Genomic DNA, 19,484 nt, shown 5'->3' with positions numbered 1-19,484 from the left:
GCAGCCAAGCTTTGCAATGTGACTTCAGGCTTGCAGGGTATGATGTTACTCCTCTAATTTCAACTATCTTACGATAAGTACCTAGGTATGTATATACGTATATACAGGTCACCGCATTACCACACTCTGACCTTGCGTCTTCATACCAGGAGAGACCCTATCTAGACCCTAAGGAGGCTGACTGGTTAGTCTTTTTTTACTGGAGCGACTCCACCACCAGAGCGCTGGCGCCGCCGCCTCCATTGCAAATACCGGCACATCCAAGCTTGCCCTTCTTGGCCTTCAAAACACCAAGCAAGGTCGTCAGAATGCGTGCTCCACTAGCTCCAAGGGGATGGCCGATGGCAACAGCACCGCCGTGAATGTTGACCTTGTCCTCTGAGAGACCAAGCAACTTGATGTTTGCAAGGGCAACCACGCTGAATGCCTCGTTGATTTCAAACGCATCAATGTCATCCAGAGATAAGCCGGCTTTCTTGAGCGCCTTGGGAATCGCAAGTGAGGGAGAAGTGGTGAACTTGTTAGGTGCTTGAGCGGCGTCCGCCCAACTGAGGATCTTGGCAATAGGCTTCAGGTTAAGCTCCTTCAATTTTGCCTCCGAAACGAGGACAACAGCGGCAGCGCCATCGTTCAGTGGCGACGAATTTGGTGCAGTGACCGTTCCAGTGCCAGGAATGAAGGCGGGCTTGATCGTTCGCAGTTTTTCGGGATTGAGCTGTCAACGAATCCGATTAGTTGTGAGTCTCACAAGCAGGACTTTCCATAAACGGGGAGAGGTGGCTTCTGTCTCACATTCTTCGGCTCCTCATCCTGTGAAACTGTCACACCGGGTTTTCCTCTGATGCCCGGGAGCTCAATGGGCGCAATCTCTTCATCAAAAAGGCCGGCCTTCTGGGCAGCTTGAGCACGCTGATATGTACGGATTGCATAGTCGTCCTGTTGCTCACGGTTGAATCCATGATCCTGAGCACACTCCTCGGCTTGCAGGCCCATGAGCTCCTGCTTCCCGTAGGCATCTGTAAGACCATCTTTCATGACCCCGTCCACAAGAGTCTGATGACCGTACTTGGCCCCAGTCCGCAAGTTGGGGATATAATGAGGAGTGTTCGACATCGACTCAGTGCCGCCAGCGACAACAACGTCGGCGCCGCCAGTCAAGATAGTCTGAGCGCCCAGAATAACCGCCTTCAAGCCAGAGGCGCAGACTTTGTTGACGGTTGTGCAAATTGTGGACTCTGGGAGACCAGCGCCAATGGCAGCTTGTCTGGCAGGATTCTGTCCAAGACTGGCAAGCAGAAAAAGCGTTAGCATTCAGGGTGACGTGTGGGGTTAGGGAGGGTCAAAATGGGGTTAAAAGCGTACTTTGCAGAGAGGACATTACCAAAAAAGACTTCATCAACATCAGCTGGCTTGATACCTTGAGCCCTTTCGACAGCAGCTGCATTTTCGAGTAATCACATCAGCCTTTTCTGCAGACGCGTCATGCGGAAGCGTGCCACACCTTTAATCGCATGAGAACCAAGCTGAGTGGCAGAGAGGCTAGAAAGTGAGCTGCGAAGGTATGAAGGTCAGTTCGAGGCTGCGAGATACCAACGTGGCTTTGCGAAATTCTTTACCCCAGAAAGGAGCCAACAGGCGTCCGGGCAGAAGAGACAATGTAAACTGGAGGGAGGGAAGACATAGCGGTGTAAATTAATCAGTAGCGGGGCAGGCCTGAATTGTTGCAAGGGTGAGAGTGAAAGTGAGTATGCCCTTAAGGAGACGGGAAGGGAACTTGATGACTTAGGTTGGTCCCTAAGACCTCAAGAAGACGCGAAGGACTGCTGCGGGAGAGAAGGAATTGAATATTAATCACGAAGTGCGAGCGTACGTACGCTTAGAACGTTTAGGAGGGGTGCTGCTGCCGCCAGTCGTGGAGCGGTGTAATTAGTTCGATTTTCCGACCAGGGAGGGACAACAAGCCCAGCCTAGCTATTGGCCGGAACGGAGCTTGTGAAAGAGTTTTGAGCAACCGCCTAACATTATTGCGACAAGAAATGTACAACTCGTTAAGATAGCTCTCTGGAAAGCGTTGCTCCACAGCGCAACATCATGGACGACCTTTATGATGAGTATGTTGTCAAGTCCTCCCATTGATCAATCCCCAAAAATCTGCAACACATGTGGCTAATCTTTTCATTGTTCTAGGTTTGGCAACTACATCGGAGAAGCTGGTGAATCGGAAGAGGAATCACAGCATGGAGATGTCCCGGCGCAGGCTTACACCTATGATGAGTTTGAGGAGGAGGAGGAGCAGGAGCAGGAGAATGTCGCCCATGAACAACAGTTGATGGAAGTTGACGGTCGGTGTGCTCCCATGTTTTGTAGTAATTGGCGTCGACTGACGATTTTATGCAGAAGGTCCTTCCAATGCTGTTGTTCTCCACGAAGACAAACAATACTATCCAAGCGCGCAGCAAGTATATGGAACTGAGGTTGAGACGTTGGTTCAAGAGGAGGACACTCAACCGCTTTCGGAACCGATCATCAAGCCTGTGCAACAGAAGAAATTTGCGATCCAGGAAGCCGATCTGCCCCCTGTTTTCTATTCGCGCGAGTTTATGACCGATTTGCTTAACTTTCCAGATCAGATCAGAAATATTGCATTTGCGGGTCACCTACACCACGGGAAGACTGCCTTAATGGACATGTTGGTGATGCAGACCCATGATCTCAGTGAACGACTAGCGAAGAGAACAGGCAAACGGAGAGACGAGCAGCTGCGCTACACCGACGTGCACGTCCTGGAGCGAGAACGTGGGTTGTCGATAAAATCAGCGCCAATGAGCTTGGTCCTCCAAGGGACCAAGGGAAAGTCGCACCTGTTCAATATCCTGGACACTCCAGGGCACGTAAACTTTGTCGACGAGGTCGCTGCATCGCTACGATTGGTGGATGGCGTGGTCCTTGTTGTGGACGTGGTCGAAGGCGTTCAAGCAAACACCGAGCAAATCATCAGATATGCAGTGCTAGAAGATCTTCCTCTGACGCTGGTGGTGAACAAGATGGATAGGCTCATTCTTGAACTGAAGCTACCTCCAAATGATGCATATTTCAAGTTAAAGCATGTTATTGAGGAAGTTAATTCTGTGATTGAGAAAGCTATCCCTGGCCAGGGAGAGAGCAGACGCCTGAGCCCGGAAAAAGGCAATGTCGCTTTTGCCTGTAGCTCGATGGGCTGGTGTTTTACCCTACCGTCTTTCGCCAAGATGTACGCCGAGAGCCATCCCAAGCTTGATGCGGCCGAATTCGCACCGCGGTTATGGGGCGATATATTCTTCAACCCCAGGAGTCGCAAATTCACGCGGAAGGGAATAGAGGAAGGATCAAAGCGGACATTTGTCAGCTTTGTCCTGGAGCCGATCTATAAGCTTTATTCTCACACCATCAGCGAGAGCCCAGAAGATCTGAAAGAAACATTGGCGACTTTGAACATTTATCTGAAACCTTCGCAGCTCAAGTCAGACGCCAAGGTGTTACTTAACCTGGTTTGTGAGCAATTTTTTGGCCCGGCAACAGGTTTCGTGGACATGGTCGTCCAGCACATCCCATCTCCAGTAGAGGGTGCTCAGAAGAAATTGGAGCGATACTATACGGGCCCATTGGATACCAATGTAGCCAGAGCCATGGCGGCTTGCGACCAAGATGGGCCCCTGGTGATTCAGGTCACGAAGCTCTTCAGCAGCGTGGACGCTGCAAAGTTCAATGCATTTGGGAGAATTTTGAGTGGTACAGCTCGACCAGGTCAGCAGGTCCGTGTGTTAGGAGAGGGCTATACCATTGATGATGAGGAGGATATGGTTATTGCTACCATCTCTGACACATGGATTGCCGAGACACGCTATAACATCCCGACTGACGGAGTGCCTGCGGGCAATTGGGTGCTTTTGGGTGGTGTGGACAATTCGATCGTCAAGACCGCAACGCTTGTCCCACTCAAATTAGACAATGACGAAGATGCCTACATCTTCAAACCGATCAAGCATATGACCGAGTCGGTATTCAAAGTCGCGGTGGAACCTATCAATCCCTCTGAACTTCCCAAGATGCTTGAGGGTCTACGAAAAATCAATAAGAGCTATCCTCTGATCTCCACGAAGGTGGAAGAGTCCGGAGAACATGTCATCCTGGGGACCGGAGAGCTCTACATGGACTGTGTGCTGCACGATCTCCGCAAGCTGTACGCAGAGATGGAACTGAAAGTCTCAGACCCGGTGACCAGGTTCTGCGAGACGGTAGTTGAGACGTCCGCAATCATGTGTTATTCTATTACGCCGAACAAGAAGAACAAAATAACCATGATCGCGGAGCCCTTGGATGACGGCATTGCCGAAGACATCGAAAGCGGCCGTGTCAGCATCAAGGATCCAATACGCAAAGTTGCCCAGTTCTTTGAAGAAAAGTATGACTGGGACAAGTTAGCTGCCCGAAGCATCTGGGCATTTGGTCCGGATGAGACGGGACCGAATATCCTCCAGGATGATACACTGCCATCGCAGGTGGACAAGAAGCTTCTCGGGACTGTGAGGGATTCAATTGTTCAAGGTTTCAGTTGGGGCACAAGAGAAGGTCCCCTGTGTGAAGAGCGTACGTGTACAGCCCTACCTTTCTACTCTGCCTTCTCTTTGAACTGTTTACTAGGACTACGGTTACCATGGTTCTGTCGAATTTTTTTTCTTTTGTTCTCTCCTTTCAATTACTCTTCGAAGACAAAGCTAACTGTGATCTCCAGCTATCCGAAACTCGAAATTTAGACTCACGGATGTGACCCTTGCTGATCAAGCCATATACAGGGGAGGGGGACAAATCATTCCCACTGCCCGCCGTGCCGTCTACTCATCTTTTCTCATGGCATCACCTCGACTAATGGAACCCATCTATTCGTGTGAAGTTCTTGGACCAGCAGACGCTGTATCATCGGTTTATACAGTCCTCTCACGCCGACGAGGCCATGTTCTTTCAGATGGACCCATTGCCGGAACACCCCTCTACTCAGTGCGGGGCTTAATACCGGTCATAGACTCTTTCGGCTTCGAAACGGATCTGCGAATCCACACTCAAGGCCAAGCTACCGTAAGCTTGGTATTTGACAAATGGAGTGTCGTTCCAGGAGATCCACTTGATCGAGAAGTTAAGCTTCGACCCTTGGAGATGGCGAGCGCGCAGGCCACGGCAAGAGATTTCGTGCTCAAGACAAGGAGGAGGAAGGGTTTGGCGGAAGATGTGACCGTCAGCAAATTTCTGGAGCCAGAACTTTGGAAAGGACTCAAGGAAAGTGGTGTTCTAGAAGGGTGATCGTTTTTCTCTCCTTGTTCTTGTGTTGGTTTTTTCTTTTTGTTCGGCGGGTCTAGGGCGGCCATAATGACTGATTCAAAATTGTCTGCTTTCCATGAACGGTACTTGTTTGAAATATATTGCGGTCACAAGCGGAGTAAACGGATGCATGGCAGAAGTTATGTCGCCGATTTTGTCGGGACGTTTTAAGAGATGGTGGAAGAAGCAGATATTAGCTTCTTAATATCCCAAACTGAAGAGCGGTGGCGGGCATTGCCGTTTGGGGAGTTCGAAAATGAAGGATTTCGTCGTGTACTTTATCCTAGCAGTCGGTCCGATCACTGGCATGTTTCTAGCATCTTTCCGATAACGCCCATCAACGTTCCGTTCTCCAAGGCTGCCGCTACTCTCTCTTTGTCTGCCAATTGTTTATTCACTTCCTCGGCCGTGCTATGTGTTCCCTCCTTTATGCGGACATCGACACGGAATCGAGGTGGAAGGGACTGTTCTAAGCGGACTCGTACACCGAGACCTATCACCGTGGCCAGGCTGCAATGCGTGATGGTCGGTGTGATAAGAACAGTGACGATTCGAAGAGGAGATTGCGGATTGTTGGGTAAGGAGGGCGTGATAGATATGTCAGGAAGTGAGACGACAGCAAGAGATCCTAGAGATATCGGATGTTCTGGGTCTGATATCCCGGAAATAAGATCTGGCCATAGCTTAGTAGGGGAAAGTAAGATTCAGGTTGGCCACCTGGAATTTCATATATTCTGGTAAAGGGATTTTGAAAATGGAGGGCTAAACCATACCGAAAATCTCCTGCTCATCTATCGGTTCTTCTAACAAGTTCTCATCATCATTTTCTGATTCTCCAGAACTGTAGATGTCGACAGCGAAGGGATCGCTCAAATTTGCCGAGACCGCATTGCCGAATATGCTGCCGTCATACGATTCACCGCGAGCAGACTTGGGTCTTTGGCGAGTTGGGAGGTCAGCTGCATTTAGAATCGTTGGGTTTAAGTTTTGCATTTCAGACGGCATGGTGAAACTGTGTCAAGTTGCCCCGGAAGGCCAATTAATTACTAGACAAAATGCTTTTGTTCCGACGGCGGTGACCATGATGATTAATTTGATGGATTGCGATCTTGGGATAACTAGAGGGGTATGCTGACTCAGCGTTGAGTCACGTGAGCCCCGCTGCCGCCGTCATCGAAGTCCGGAGGTACGTATGTACAGTATCTATCTACGTAGATCAAATAGGAACCAGGTACGGAGTATGTAACAAATATACTGCATCCATGCATGCATAAGTACTATAACCTATAACAAGATTCCTAAGACCGGTCCGGAAGGCAAAGTATTAATGGCATCGGAGGAACTTGGATACCATCTCTCAGAAGACCGGCCACCTGAACAGGAGGATCATTAACCTCTATAAAATAAAATATGCAGAATATGTTTCTGTTGGATGCCAACTACCGAGACGGATTCGCCATAAAAACCAATTGGGCAATCATCACGTATGCCTCATTGAACATAGGTCTCAAGGTGTTCAAATGTCACATGCGCCAACGGACAGGTGAACAGTTTAATGCCCTCGGCATTGGGGTCTGCGCAGCAATCCATCCATGTACAGTACATACATACACGTTTCAAAGTCCGTGCTCTAGTTCCCCAGCACATACGGGCGTACGGAGGACAGCGAAGGAGAACCGGTCTAGTCTTCTGGAGGGAATTGCCGCAATTTTCGATGCCTTAGACTGGGGAGGCAGGCAGGCGGAGTGATGGGGAAAGGAGGGTGTGGCTGCACCCACACTTTCTGGTCGCCGACAACGTTTCGCCTGTTGGTCATCTGTGGCAGAATATAAGAAGAGTGCAGAGACTGTGGCAAGGAAATGCATCCAGACTTGGAGGAGTTTAGGTGCCTGGGCGTACGGCGCCCCCTGTCAGAGAGATCGACGGAGGATCAACAGCCTGCTCCGTAAAACGTAGCTAGTAATAATGAGCGATAACCAAAGAACTAGCAACCAAGACCTGCGTCCGCCGCCACTGCCTTGCCTTAGATTGTCCCGATTCCCCAGATCACAGTCCGCCAGCCAGACGCACACTGTGGGCCGCTAAACGGGCTCCTGCTGCCATGCTGGAAGGCCGCTCTCTAACTCGATTCGTCCTTCCTCCTAGTTCCCCCCTCTGGAGGCGAGGTCGTCACTTGCTTGTCCCCCACTTGGCCTGGCGCTTCCGGCTCCATCTTGACTGCTCGATCCCCCATCAGCACTGCCATTCTTCGGGCGCACTGCGTGGGCTGACGCCATATTCCTTGTAGCCAGCAGATGTGGTATCGGAGTCTACAAGGGATCAAGAAACCTCCAACGGCATTCGTCCTTTTGGCGCTCTTCGATCGTTGCTCGGAGGTCCGGACGTAACTGGCCTAATTGCGCACGCGAGGTCGATCTTCGAAGACGCATCGCCTGGATCCTCGTGTGCGATCCTTTAGCACCGTGCGACTTGGAATGTGTTGTCGCGGGAATCAATGACTCGACACTGTGAGGCGTCCATTGGTCGGGTGCTGTATGCAATTCTGAATTCTGCCACAGAACGACTTACTGACGACAAGCCTTATACAGATCTCCGAAAGTCCATATTAATTATATTCCCGGATCACCAGGGTTCTGAGACCGTCCTCTATCCCCTAGGGTCACCTCTTTTATGTCTCTTTTTATTCCTCTTCTCACTCAGAAACTCCATCTCTCCCACTACTTACGCGACCACATTACTTCCCTAGGGTCAGATCAGATCCATTGCTTGTTGCTGGCTTTCAGGCTTACTATGTCGATCTGAAGAATCTGGGACCATATCGAACTCAGCGTCTGCACGGTCAACTTTTTGTTCACATCGAGCAATCCACGACGTACTTATATCTCAACTGTGCTTCTAGATTTCCATTGACATCGCGGTGATTTAACCTGGATCTAATGGCTACTCTCCGATTGTGGAAATTTTAAGCGCTCGAGCAACGGTCATCTTCTATCAAGGTTTTGCTGTGGAAAGTCTGCTTTTTGCAGCCCCCCTGCACATATAGGCCACGGCACGCATAGGAACGCTGAACGTGATATTCGGTCTCCTTTTCTCCTGGCGACTTCGGAAAGAAGGTGCGTTGCGCAACAACAAATAAACGTCCTTGTGCTTTCTCTCTGGACGACATTTCTCCTCAAGGACGCGGACGCATTGTACTTCCCAGCCGTGCATTGACTGCAGCTCTGGGATATCGAGTCTCTGTTCACACAAACCTCAGCGGGGGTGCAGGTTCCGGACGGGCATGCCTATGGGGGCTCTTCATCCGATATTGGTCTTGCACCGCTTCGGTCTCTACAAGGGCCGTCTATCCTGTCAATCTTGAATTACGCTTAAGCTTTTTCACGAAAAATCATTTCTGTCTCGAGGCGGGCCTCGGACGCAACAGTCATCCGGTTACTGTCTCTTACAATTCCGAGTGTCTCTGCGAATACTCCGATCCAGGTGTATTCAAAGATTAACAATGCAGGGCTATTCTTACACGACATCATCTGGGCCTCCTCGGGAAGGGCAGAAAAGTAAGCTTTCAATGCCACAGAATCGATTGGTCCCTTCTTCCGATCTCGTGCCTCTCTCGTTGCTCCGCAGCTACTAACACTCTTAAACAGATTATGTCTTTGTTGACGAGCATAATAGGCATAAGCGGCTGAAAGGTATGCAGTGAACCCTTGTGCCTGGTAATGGTTGAACGTTCAGCTCTGAACATTAGTATAATCGTCATACAGTTATGCGAGCTTGTAATGGCTGCCGGAAACGAAAGATAAAGTGTGATGCAGCTACGACAAATACTTGGCCATGCTCAGCGTGCACGCGTCTGAAGCTAGTCTGCATCCCTCCCACAATCGGACAAGATAGCGACTATCCTGGTCCGGGGCAAGGTAGTGAGACTGATTCTGCTGGATATACGGATACATCGAAACAACCAGATCCTCTACACCATGGCCTTCCCATTCAGCAGGACTTTGTAGGCGGGAATCCCCATGCTACAGGAAACATGGGCACGTACTCCAGTGGAGTTGGGATGTATTCATCCTACGTACCACAGTCACACAATCAACATGGAGTATATGGCGAGGCACAACCTCCTCAGATTGCAGTCTCGCATCATTCGTTTCAACAGCCTGTTTTTTCAGACGGCCCTTCTCAAACGCTTGCGAGTGCGGACAGTGGTATATTCGTCGAACAGGACCAATCAACTGCTGAAGGCCTGAGTGAGGCGCTTGGCGAGCTGAAAATTGACGAAACTGGTATTGGTAAGGATTCTCCTGACGGCGGCGAAATGTTACTTACTGTGAAGATACCTATTATACTAACCTCTAGCGTAGCACCCTATATCAGGCAAGAGAAGCAGCGAATGAAGGAACCGGAAGCCCCGGTTCAAGACGAGCTTGACGAGAAACTGCCGCCGCTCAGTACAGAGGCAGGTTCGACGGTTCGAATTCCCCCGGAACTTATGCCCTCCAACGAAGAGGCCATGAACTATTTCAGGATTTTTTTCTCGGATATACACCCTTATGTCCCTGTCGTTCACCGTTCCCATTTGTATCAACAATGGCGGAATGATCGGGCTGCGATCTCCCCATTGTTACTCGAAGCTTTGTTCGCCTGCGCGGGGAGGATGTCAGATGATCCTGCTCAGGGTGCACAGTGGCTCGCGCTTGCAAACCGTGAGTACTTGGATTGAGCAGTCGCGAGTTCCTTTCACTAATCTGAGCTTTGAATATTTAGGGCACGAGTCAAGTTTCATGGACGTGCCTCGTTTGAGCACCATTCAAGCATTACTTTTGCTGCTCAAAGCACGAGAATCTGCACCAAAAAAGGGCTATTACTATCGTTCTTGGCAAACCGTAAAGACGATTATTTCAATGGCCAAAGACCTTGACATTCACGAGCATTATAGTATCCATAAGGAAGGCAAATCTTGCAATATAGATCCTGTAGAATGCCTGGTCCAAACGAGGGTGTGGCAAACACTTTTGGTTGTTGAAGTGATGATTGGAGGTCCTCAAGGTTTGCAGAGATTGCCTCCCCCCTCTCCTTCAATGTTGGGTCATGAGGAATCTAACATATTCACAGGGCGTTCGGATTACGAAGTCGATCCTGAGACTGTGGATATGAGGCCAAAATTGGACATTCCAGGCCTTGATCAATTCGAGGCCGACCGATCTCGACAGTTTTCTTATTTTGTTCGAAATGCATATCATATCCGTATTTACACGGAACTTTATCATAAAATCAAGAAACAAAAGGACTGGGGAGCTGATCCTCGCTTTGCCGAAAATAATCCACTCTTCAGTGACTGGCTCCGCAGCCTTCCTCCTGATCTGCAGGTACACTACCCTGAGGATGGATCTCCACCTTGGCTGCCTTCGCATTTTGTCGGCAATATGCATTCCCATTGCCACTTGGGTATTATAATGCTCCATCGCCCACAGCTCCTTGCGTCGAAATCCTTTGCTCCGGGAGGTGAATGGAAGACTCATATGTCTTTGTGCTATTCATCTGCAAAATGTCTATGTCGGTTACAAGAGGCAATCCTCGCTCGTTTTGGGTTACCTGGTCTGCTTTACATGCAACGGGGCATTAATTTTACGATATATGCCATCTTAACATGCACGATGTTGCATCTGGTGAGTGAGATACACGAGGCTTTGGGGTTGACAAGACGATTACTGAAACTGCTTCATAAGATCGCGATTACTTCACCAGATCCTGACTTTCACTCCGATGCGCGCGACTATTTCACTCGGCACATGCGCATACTTGAGCAGTGTTCTTCTAGTTGGCCACTTCCGGAGATACAGGCACAGATCGACTCTTTGAGGCTCGCGTTTTCTGCTGACATCAACCGCCCATTTGAACTCAAACCCACCTTTCCATACGGAAGCCCCTCAGAGCAATATCATCCAAGTCCACCGCCGCTTGATGCACAATACAACTCTCACTTCAGCCAGCCTCAAGCTCCCTCTCCTAGTCGACTGGGCTACAGCGCACATCCCATCACTCCGCCTATCTCTGCCGGAGCTGAGGATTCCAAGCCTGAGTCTCCTCAGCTGCAGACATCAGGCATGGTACAACAAAATCCGCCAAATCATCCAGTGGGCGTTCCTCTAGTAGATGAAAACAGCTGGGATCCCACTCGGATTATTAAGTATGAGAGCCTCCTACATAAAATAATCAATATATTTGCTAACGTGTGTGAAGCCAATGGGACATGGCTTTTTCTGTGATCCCGTCTAACGCCAGTACGAACTCGCCACCTATGGGCTTTAACACTGCAGGCCAAACTATCGTCGATACCATGCCGAATCAATATTCCATGCAATATGCAGCTGCGGGGAAGATGGCGTCAATGGCTGCGACGCAGTCTGCATCTCAACAGACGTTCAGTACGCAGCCGATTGTTATGACTGCACGAGACTGGCAGCAAAGCGTTGCTAGCGTATACGATCCGCATGGGCTGAAGCGCAGATGGAATTATTCGGTAGACATGTCATCGGAGAATGCCTCCAAAAGGGCACGATGAACTCTATGGGAGCGTGGCAGCAGACGCCAGAACTGCCGAAGTCTATCGTCCCACACAAGCGGATTTTATGTAAAAGTGACTTTGTTCCTGCGCATCTTTTCCTGCTTCTCGTCTCCACCTCTGTCCTACTATCATACGAGGTCCTTCAAACCTCCTTTTTTGGATTTACAGTGCTATGGCGGGCAATCTTTATTGCCATAGTCCAGGCTCTGTTTGAGAGATGCTCTAGAGTTTGATACTTTCCGTTTGTACTGTTCATGTGCTGCGATGATATTTAACTTGATTTTTGGGGCCTACTGGCGGGCGTGGATCACGTTGTCTTGTCTACATTTGAATCGCAAATTACATGTATGTACTACGATCTACCATACTTGGATGTGAATAGGGCTTGGATGTAATTTTGGGAATGCACTGCGAATATGAGCAATGAATTCATCTGTCCTTTAAGTCTGGTTGTTGAATTATCCTGAGACGTTTCACAATCTTCATGCAAATTGCCATTGGGTGCGAGAAAGATGATAGCGACTCGCTTCTTGCTTTGTGGGTATACGAATACCCATGTATCAACATCAAATAGAAAAAAGAGGACGACGAACGACACCCAAGTTTCCACGACAATCTACCATCATTAAGACGCAGTGAACATCACAATTAAAGGATAGAAGCCACAGCATGATATATTCAATTGTATGTTCTCAAAGTTGACGATTTAATTAGGGTCATAAGGCAGGTGAGTAAGACCAGATACGTTAAAATCCCAACTAAAAGTCCGAAAAAGGCGGCGGTATAGGGATCGTTCGCTTCATTATCGTTGAGCTCTATTAATTGAATCTTGTAAAAGGTCGAAAACATTATCTTCGTGGATCATTGGAAATTTTGAGAACAGCTCCCCAAGACCAAAGGATCCACCCCACTCGAGCTTCGCGCAATGTAGGAACTACGGCACCGCAGATAGTGGACAACTGAAAAAGAGGATAAATGTCATGAAGTCATAGTCATCCCAAAGGGAGACAGCAGGTTGAATAATTTGTTGAGGACACAGCTCGCCGATGTCGGGGCGGGAAAAGCGCTTCATGCGTTGAAGGAAATCGTGCATTTTCAAAGTTCATTGACTTGATAACAACCTAGTGCATTTCCATAGAACCTCAACCTCGTCGGCTGATTCCAATACGTTCATCACGGGACCGAACAATCCTCGCTTTATCCCCCGGCAAGGGTTTCAGTTCATCATTCGGATCAAATTTCTTGTTGCGATAGCTGCTACCAATAGCATCTTGACCGTTATTTTCCATTGATTTTTGGCGCAACCGCGCTTCCTCGAAAGCTGTCAAATCCTCTTGTGTTATTGTTATCGCGGTAGGTTTGCGACGAAGCATCGTGACTGTAGGGTATCAATTTTTTTTTGCCTTTTGACCTTGAAAACAAACAAAAAAAATAGAAGACAAACAGATGAAAGTTGAATTCGAACGGCTAACAGGAATGGTGATAGACGCGCAGTGACATGTTAAAGCTCTTAAACGCAAGCAAACGACTGTCATCCAATTAGGTCGGGCGGTGCCTGAGCTTGATCACGTGATGATTTAATTATCTGTTGAATTTGGTCGAACGCGCAAACCAGAACTCCGGAGGTTCATCTCACCAGGGCCGACTTACAGACAGTCTGGAACACCACGAAGATGATTCGGCCGGGTCGATCAAGACTCCTGAAAACAGCCCTCCATGATTGTCTCAGGCTCAGTGAGGGGCGAATTCCTTCTTCCCGCACGTTTTCTGTCACTTGCATCCGAAAAGATGATGGCGAGAATAAACCATTAGGTACGGATTCCACAACACCTATCTATATCTGATCCATCTGTTTCATGTGCTTACATTGATCCAGGAGAATACAAGAATTCAGGAGGTCCCAGTCGTCGCACTGCACAGAATCGCTCTTTGGTCGGATCGAAAACAAGGGCACTCAAAGGTGATACTGCATCTGCTCCACGTGTGATAGATGCAAGATCCCTGGCGGCTCCGCGTTCTGGAAATAATGCAAATATTCTTCGGGCGCCTAAGTTACAAAGACTTAGAACCTCTCAACTTGTACGGGCTCGCAGAACCAGGCCTTCTGGTCCGGCGGTAAATGCTAGGACTCGATCACCTAGCCAGCGGGAGCGACCTAAACGCACACGGAGACAGTCAGAGGAAGAAGAAGGGGACGAATCTCGGACAGCGGAAATAGAGGAAGTCTTCCGTGAGCAGGCAGAGAAGGAGAAGCCGTCACCCGTCCGTTATAATCCTGCCGAGTACGATATTTCCAGGCTCAGAGCAACCTGGCCCTCTTTACCAATTGGGGAAACAGGACGTGCTGGAAGTGTGTTGGAGAAACTGTCTTGGATGAGCAGTCGTTACCCTAATGGGTACGAACCGCCTCACGAACTCGCTAAGAGGCTGTTCAATGGAGAACGGGTTTTCTTCTCCAACGAACAAGAAAAGGAGCAAGTTATCCAGGAAGCTAAAAAACTGGCTCAAGAGCGGGCAGACAAATTAACACAACGGAAAGGGGATCTTGTTGAGCCTGAAGACACAAGCTTTGTACCGATCAGTCAAGATGACCGCGAAATGTTGGTTCGGGAGCTTGTCCAAGGGAAGTATACCTCCTTGGAGGCACAGGACGCAGGGAAACCATCCATTCTTGGGGAAGTACGAAGGAATCTTGAGAACAACGAGACATATCGGTCTGCTGGAAAGCAATCACAATTTCTAGACAAACTGGAATCACTCCTCGCCTCAGGTCAACGTGCCAAACGAACATGACCTTTTTCTACTAAGACTCGAGGCTTTTTGTCCTGAGAGAAGGATTTTTTCGCGTGTATTTTTCTCTTCTTGATGTTTAGGCATTTTTCTGTACCATAGCACCAGAGGAAGACCAGCTCATAAAATAATAAAAAACAACCTTTCTTGAACATTAACGTTTACATTATATGTCCAATAGCATGGGAAACCGGAGATAGTCCTATTGTACATTGAAATTCAGAACCAAAACCAAGTATTAACATAGGCTTTTTGCTACCCTCTTTTCTTCATGTTTGCTCAAATGCCTTCTTCGCGGCCTCGAATAAATCCTTGATCTCCTTCTGGCCTTTTTCCACTACCTTCTCCATTTGATCATGCGCTCTTCGGATATCGTCCGGCCGTGCCTCTTTGTTCTTCTGCATTTCCTGGAATCTTTTATGCAAGACGGCTCGCGAATTGCGAACTCCATTTACTGCACGTTCCATCGCAGCTTTAGCGGTCTTGATTGTCTGTTCTCGGGAATCCTTCGTCGGCGGAGGAATTGGAACATTGAGCTGCAAAGGATTGTGCGGATCAGGCTGCGGCGTCAGAGATAAATCAGAGGCAATAATAGCTGAATTGATCGGTTTTACGAGCTGCATATGTTACCAAACATTAGCAAGACTATTATGAGCTGCATGGGCCTTCTAGCTGAAGATTGCTCACAACAGAGCCAGTGAACCAAAACCGAGAATTATGAATTCCAATTCAGTAAACCGACAGCATATGGGGTGACAAAACTGGAGGTGGTTTAAACTCACGTCTTCCTCCCCAACGATTATAGCTACCGAGCGTCCTCCTTTCGGAACAACTTGCGCCAGCTCGCCCAGTTTCACCGTCTCTTTGCTACCCTTCACCAGATGGACACGAACGTTTTCGATAACTTCTGGGTTTAGTCTCCCGCCTGAACGAAGCTTGGAAAGATCATCCTTGAAACGTGCGAGAGCGTCTGTAATTCCATTGTGTAACTGAGTTAGGTCGAAAGGATCGCTGGAAGGTGATGTGTCGGTCTTGTCAATGTCGTTGCTTCTCTTGCCGCTCTTATCCTTCTTCTTACTTAATGGGGCAGAACTGGTGAACAATCGTGTTGCGTTTGCGACGATGACGAGCGAGTATGGATGTTCTTGAACACGGCGTTGAGAAACTTTGAGTGGATTCCACCACCTGTTATTTCGAGTGAGGGAGTGGTGACCATGAACAGGAGCAGAGCTGCGCCAGATGTTACTCCCAGCACGGGGAATGAGGCTGTTTACCCTTGATATGCAAACACGTTGTGACGGATGAGCCAACATGTTGCAGTTTTTCTCCAAATTAGCTCAAGTCCGGTCGTTGAACCTCGCTAAATACTGACTGATTTAGACTGCTCTACCGTCAAGCGAGTGAACGCAGCCAAGACTTCACTTTCACTTACCCAAATAACCTAAACTAAATACAGAAAAACAGAGTGCAATGCATTGATTACCAGCCATTTTTAATCCGCGAAAGTAGAAACTCATAATATTTCTATGTGAAAGGGGAAAATGTTGAAAGTGTCTAAACAAGTATGGATCATTTCTATAAGCTGTAACAGTGCAAATCCGTTCACCTACAGCATGTCTGCCAGCAAGCGAAGAACATAACAGAATCATCAGACAGCTAGGAAGCCTGACCTATTGCTTGAAGAATGCACATGCGGCAGAGGTCATGAATGAGAATTCATAAGATTTTTCAAAATGAGGTCAAAACCAAAGGAAACAGAAATGTTACTTTTTTGGTCACTGTTTGTCAACCGGCTTTGGATACTACCATCCTCGCGGTATACTGTCCTGCCTTCTGCCGTCAACAGCATGACAGCGAACGCGTTCAACGCGTAGCCATTGCTTTTGTGATGAGCCTCTTAAGGGCCAACTCCTTCTTCTTGAAATCATCGGGAGTCGAATCTTCAATCTCAAGCTGGGCCATCGCATCACTGAGGGCTGATTCAATCTTCTCCTTGTTTCCACGTTTCAGCTTCAATGACATAGTCGGATCTGAAATGATTTCCTCCACACGGGAAATGTAGGATTCAAGCTGTTGACGGGCTTCGAATTTCTTGCTAAAAGCCTCATCGCTCGACTTAAACTTGGCAGCGTCTGAACGTACCACCTGTTAGGGAAATTATCCTTAATTCGAAGAGTGCGGACAGGTACAAGCACATACCGCTGATCATTTTCTCGATTTCAGTGCTCGACAACTTTCCAACAGCATTGGAAATAGTGATGTTCGCACTACGACCAGACGACTTTTCGGTGGCAGTGACCTTAAGAATACCGTTGACGTCAACTTCGAAGACGACTTCCAGAACAGCTTCACCCGCCTTCATCGGGGGTATAGGAGACAAGGTGAATTCGCCGAGAAGAGTGTTGTCGTCACAGTTAGCGCGCTCACCCTGGTAGACGGGGAACTGCACAGTTTGCTGGTTGTCCACCACAGTAGTGAATGTACGCTTCTTGATGGTCGGAACAGTTTGACCACGAGGAACAACAGGGGCGAAGATATTGCCTTCCATAGCGACACCAAGCGAGAGAGGAACCACGTCCAGGAGCAAAAGATCGGAGGTTTCTGCAGACGTTGCTTTACCTGAAAGTATACCCGCCTGGACCGCAGCACCATAGGCGACGGCTTCGTCGGGATTAATGCTCTGTATCATCAGATTAGTATTATTTTATCCGCATATCTTAGTCGAAGAAGCAACGCTTACCTTTTCAAGCTTCTTCCCATCGAAGAAGTCACTGAGCAGCTTCTGAATGCGAGGAATACGAGTAGAACCTCCAACAAGAACGATCTCATCCACATTGCTCTTATCAAGACCAGCATCCTTGAGCACCTGCTGGACAGGTTCTAAGGTACCCGCAAAAGCCTTCGCATTGAGATCCTCAAACCGCGCACGGGTGATCTGGGCATTGAAGTCCTCTCCATCGAAGAGGGAGTCAATCTCCACGGTAGTCTGGGTGGCATTAGACAGAGTACGCTTTGCACGTTCACACGCCGTTCTGAGACGACGCAGGGCCCTCGAATCACCAGACAGGTCTTTTCCAGTCTTCCTCTGGAACTCCTTCTTAAAGTGTTCCAAGAGATTTGTGTCAAAGTCCTGTCCACCGAGGTGAGTGTCACCTGCTGTAGCCTTGACTGTGAAGACACCGCCCTGAATGTTCAGCAGGGAAACATCAAAAGTACCGCCTCCTAAATCGTAGATCAAGACGTTGCGCTCTTTATCGGACTTTCCAGAGCCCAGACCATAAGCAATTGCTGCTGCAGTGGGTTCGTTGATAATGCGAAGAACGTTGAGGCCAGCGATAGCACCGGCGTCCTTGGTTGCCTGGCGCTGATTGTCGTTGAAATATGCTGGCACAGTGATAACGGCTTTGGAGACCTTCTTTCCGAGTTTCGTCTCCGCAACCTCTTTCATCTACCGCGAGATGTTAGCAGGCAGAGAAATCCTGCAAAAAGAATGTACAGAAAGGAATATACCTTCATAAGAACCATGGAAGAGATCTCCTGGGGAGTGAAGATTTTGGTTTCGCCCAAATACTCAACTTCGACAACTGGGTTCCCACCCTGTTCAACAACCTTGAATGGCCATGACTCGATGTCCTTCTTGACAACAGGGTCATCAAACCGTCTCCCGATCAGACGCCTGTAACGACTATTAGAGCCAACTTTCCCTTGCACTGAAATTTTGAGACGGAAAAATGTATTACTTAATATCAAAAATGGTGTTCTTCGGGTTCATGGCAGCTTGATTCTTAGCAGCCTCACCAATGAGGCGCTCCTTGTCGGTAAAGGAGACATAAGAAGGCGTGGTGAAGTTTCCTTGCTCATTGGCGACTTAATTTTGTCAGTATCTCCATTTTGACCGAAACATTTGACAGGATATAAAGATCGGAAAACGAACTAATTTCGACATTTGTGCCGTCATAGTTGGCAACGCAAGAGTAAGTGGTACCTTTTGCAAGCGTCAGTCTTTTTTTTTTGTCGGACAGATAGAATGACGACAGAACTCACCGAGGTCAATGCCAATGGCACCATCATAGACTTCGTCGGACATGATTGAGGACTGCAAAGAGCGAGACCAAAATAAATGAATGTGTGGGTTGACGAGGGAAAATTTTCAAGGAAATAAAATCGATATGCGCAATCCAGTAAAGTCAGGCGGGGGATACCAAAGGCTTTATAGGGAAATAGAAATTTTCCTGCCGCCTTTTTATTTTTTTTTTCGTCCCTCTGGGTCTTCCGAAGTTCTGGGTGGGTGCTAGCTAGGCCACTGTTTATTTGGTCAGGGCTTGGGACGGCCACAGTAAGCTACCGAGCGAGACCCGTGGACGGTGGCGCTAACTTTGTCTGGCATCACCACCACATTTCCTACCTAAGTATCTATGGGATTTGTATATGACTTTGAAATTTAAATAAGAACTGCAAGCCTTACAGTTTCGCTTCGCTCGACTAGTTTGAACAGAAAAGACCTGGTCAATACCAAGGACTTTTTGACCCGCAAGCCTACCTACCTTTAGGTGATCCAACTTCCAGGCGCCCTCACCCAATATACGGAGTATATTCCTGACCCAATTTTCTCGCGTTAGGTGCATAGCTAATCTTGTCGTCTACTCTCCTGGCGGGCCTCCTCCTTATATTCCATGCATATACTGCCCATATTCTTTGCCATAATTCTTTCCATCTCACGTACTTATATGCGGTATGCTTACCTTTTTTTTTTTTGCAAAAAGCATGGGACAGTAGT

At 48.3% G+C, this 19,484-nt stretch overlaps 7 protein-coding genes across 7 annotated transcripts; 3 read left to right on the top strand and 4 right to left on the bottom strand.

The window, feature by feature from the left end:
• Positions 1 to 196: 196 nt before the first annotated feature.
• T310_8016 (Acetyl-CoA C-acetyltransferase) lies at positions 197 to 1,444 on the bottom strand (the record flags this gene model as incomplete). Its single annotated transcript, XM_013469202.1, has 3 exons — positions 197 to 715; positions 793 to 1,275; positions 1,382 to 1,444. The coding sequence occupies 3 exons, from the start codon at positions 1,442 to 1,444 to the stop codon at positions 197 to 199; spliced, it is 1,065 nt and encodes a 354-aa protein (XP_013324656.1).
• A 647-nt stretch (positions 1,445 to 2,091) lies between these two features.
• T310_8015 (U5 snRNP component Snu114) lies at positions 2,092 to 5,334 on the top strand (the record flags this gene model as incomplete). The annotated part of the gene is made up of 4 exons (XM_013469201.1): positions 2,092 to 2,111; positions 2,188 to 2,342; positions 2,398 to 4,626; positions 4,772 to 5,334. 4 exons carry the CDS (start codon positions 2,092 to 2,094, stop codon positions 5,332 to 5,334), a joined length of 2,967 nt encoding a protein of 988 aa, XP_013324655.1.
• A 317-nt stretch (positions 5,335 to 5,651) lies between these two features.
• Positions 5,652 to 6,357, bottom strand: T310_8014 (Protein FAM96B; the record flags this gene model as incomplete). The annotated part of the gene is made up of 2 exons (XM_013469200.1): positions 5,652 to 6,025; positions 6,126 to 6,357. 2 exons carry the CDS (start codon positions 6,355 to 6,357, stop codon positions 5,652 to 5,654), a joined length of 606 nt encoding a protein of 201 aa, XP_013324654.1.
• A 2,494-nt stretch (positions 6,358 to 8,851) lies between these two features.
• T310_8013 (C6 finger domain protein) lies at positions 8,852 to 11,914 on the top strand (the record flags this gene model as incomplete). Its single annotated transcript, XM_013469199.1, has 6 exons — positions 8,852 to 8,906; positions 8,997 to 9,041; positions 9,114 to 10,055; positions 10,117 to 11,018; positions 11,079 to 11,539; positions 11,593 to 11,914. 6 exons carry the CDS (start codon positions 8,852 to 8,854, stop codon positions 11,912 to 11,914), a joined length of 2,727 nt encoding a protein of 908 aa, XP_013324653.1.
• Positions 11,915 to 13,633: 1,719 nt separating this feature from the next.
• T310_8012 (uncharacterized protein) lies at positions 13,634 to 14,710 on the top strand (the record flags this gene model as incomplete). The annotated part of the gene is made up of 2 exons (XM_013469198.1): positions 13,634 to 13,651; positions 13,730 to 14,710. 2 exons carry the CDS (start codon positions 13,634 to 13,636, stop codon positions 14,708 to 14,710), a joined length of 999 nt encoding a protein of 332 aa, XP_013324652.1.
• Positions 14,711 to 14,976: 266 nt separating this feature from the next.
• T310_8011 (Ribosome recycling factor) lies at positions 14,977 to 16,020 on the bottom strand (the record flags this gene model as incomplete). Its single annotated transcript, XM_013469197.1, has 2 exons — positions 14,977 to 15,324; positions 15,490 to 16,020. 2 exons carry the CDS (start codon positions 16,018 to 16,020, stop codon positions 14,977 to 14,979), a joined length of 879 nt encoding a protein of 292 aa, XP_013324651.1.
• A 550-nt stretch (positions 16,021 to 16,570) lies between these two features.
• On the bottom strand, positions 16,571 to 18,794 carry T310_8010 (2-alkenal reductase; the record flags this gene model as incomplete). Its single annotated transcript, XM_013469196.1, has 6 exons — positions 16,571 to 16,737; positions 16,850 to 17,387; positions 17,448 to 18,155; positions 18,218 to 18,383; positions 18,448 to 18,574; positions 18,752 to 18,794. 6 exons carry the CDS (start codon positions 18,792 to 18,794, stop codon positions 16,571 to 16,573), a joined length of 1,749 nt encoding a protein of 582 aa, XP_013324650.1.
• Between the last annotated feature and the right edge of the window lie 690 nt (positions 18,795 to 19,484).

This window comes from Rasamsonia emersonii (genome assembly GCF_000968595.1).
Source record: "Rasamsonia emersonii CBS 393.64 chromosome Unknown ctg1118621760632, whole genome shotgun sequence".
NCBI lineage: Eukaryota > Fungi > Ascomycota > Eurotiomycetes > Eurotiales > Trichocomaceae > Rasamsonia > Rasamsonia emersonii.
This window is presented reverse-complemented; position numbering and strand designations above follow the sequence as displayed.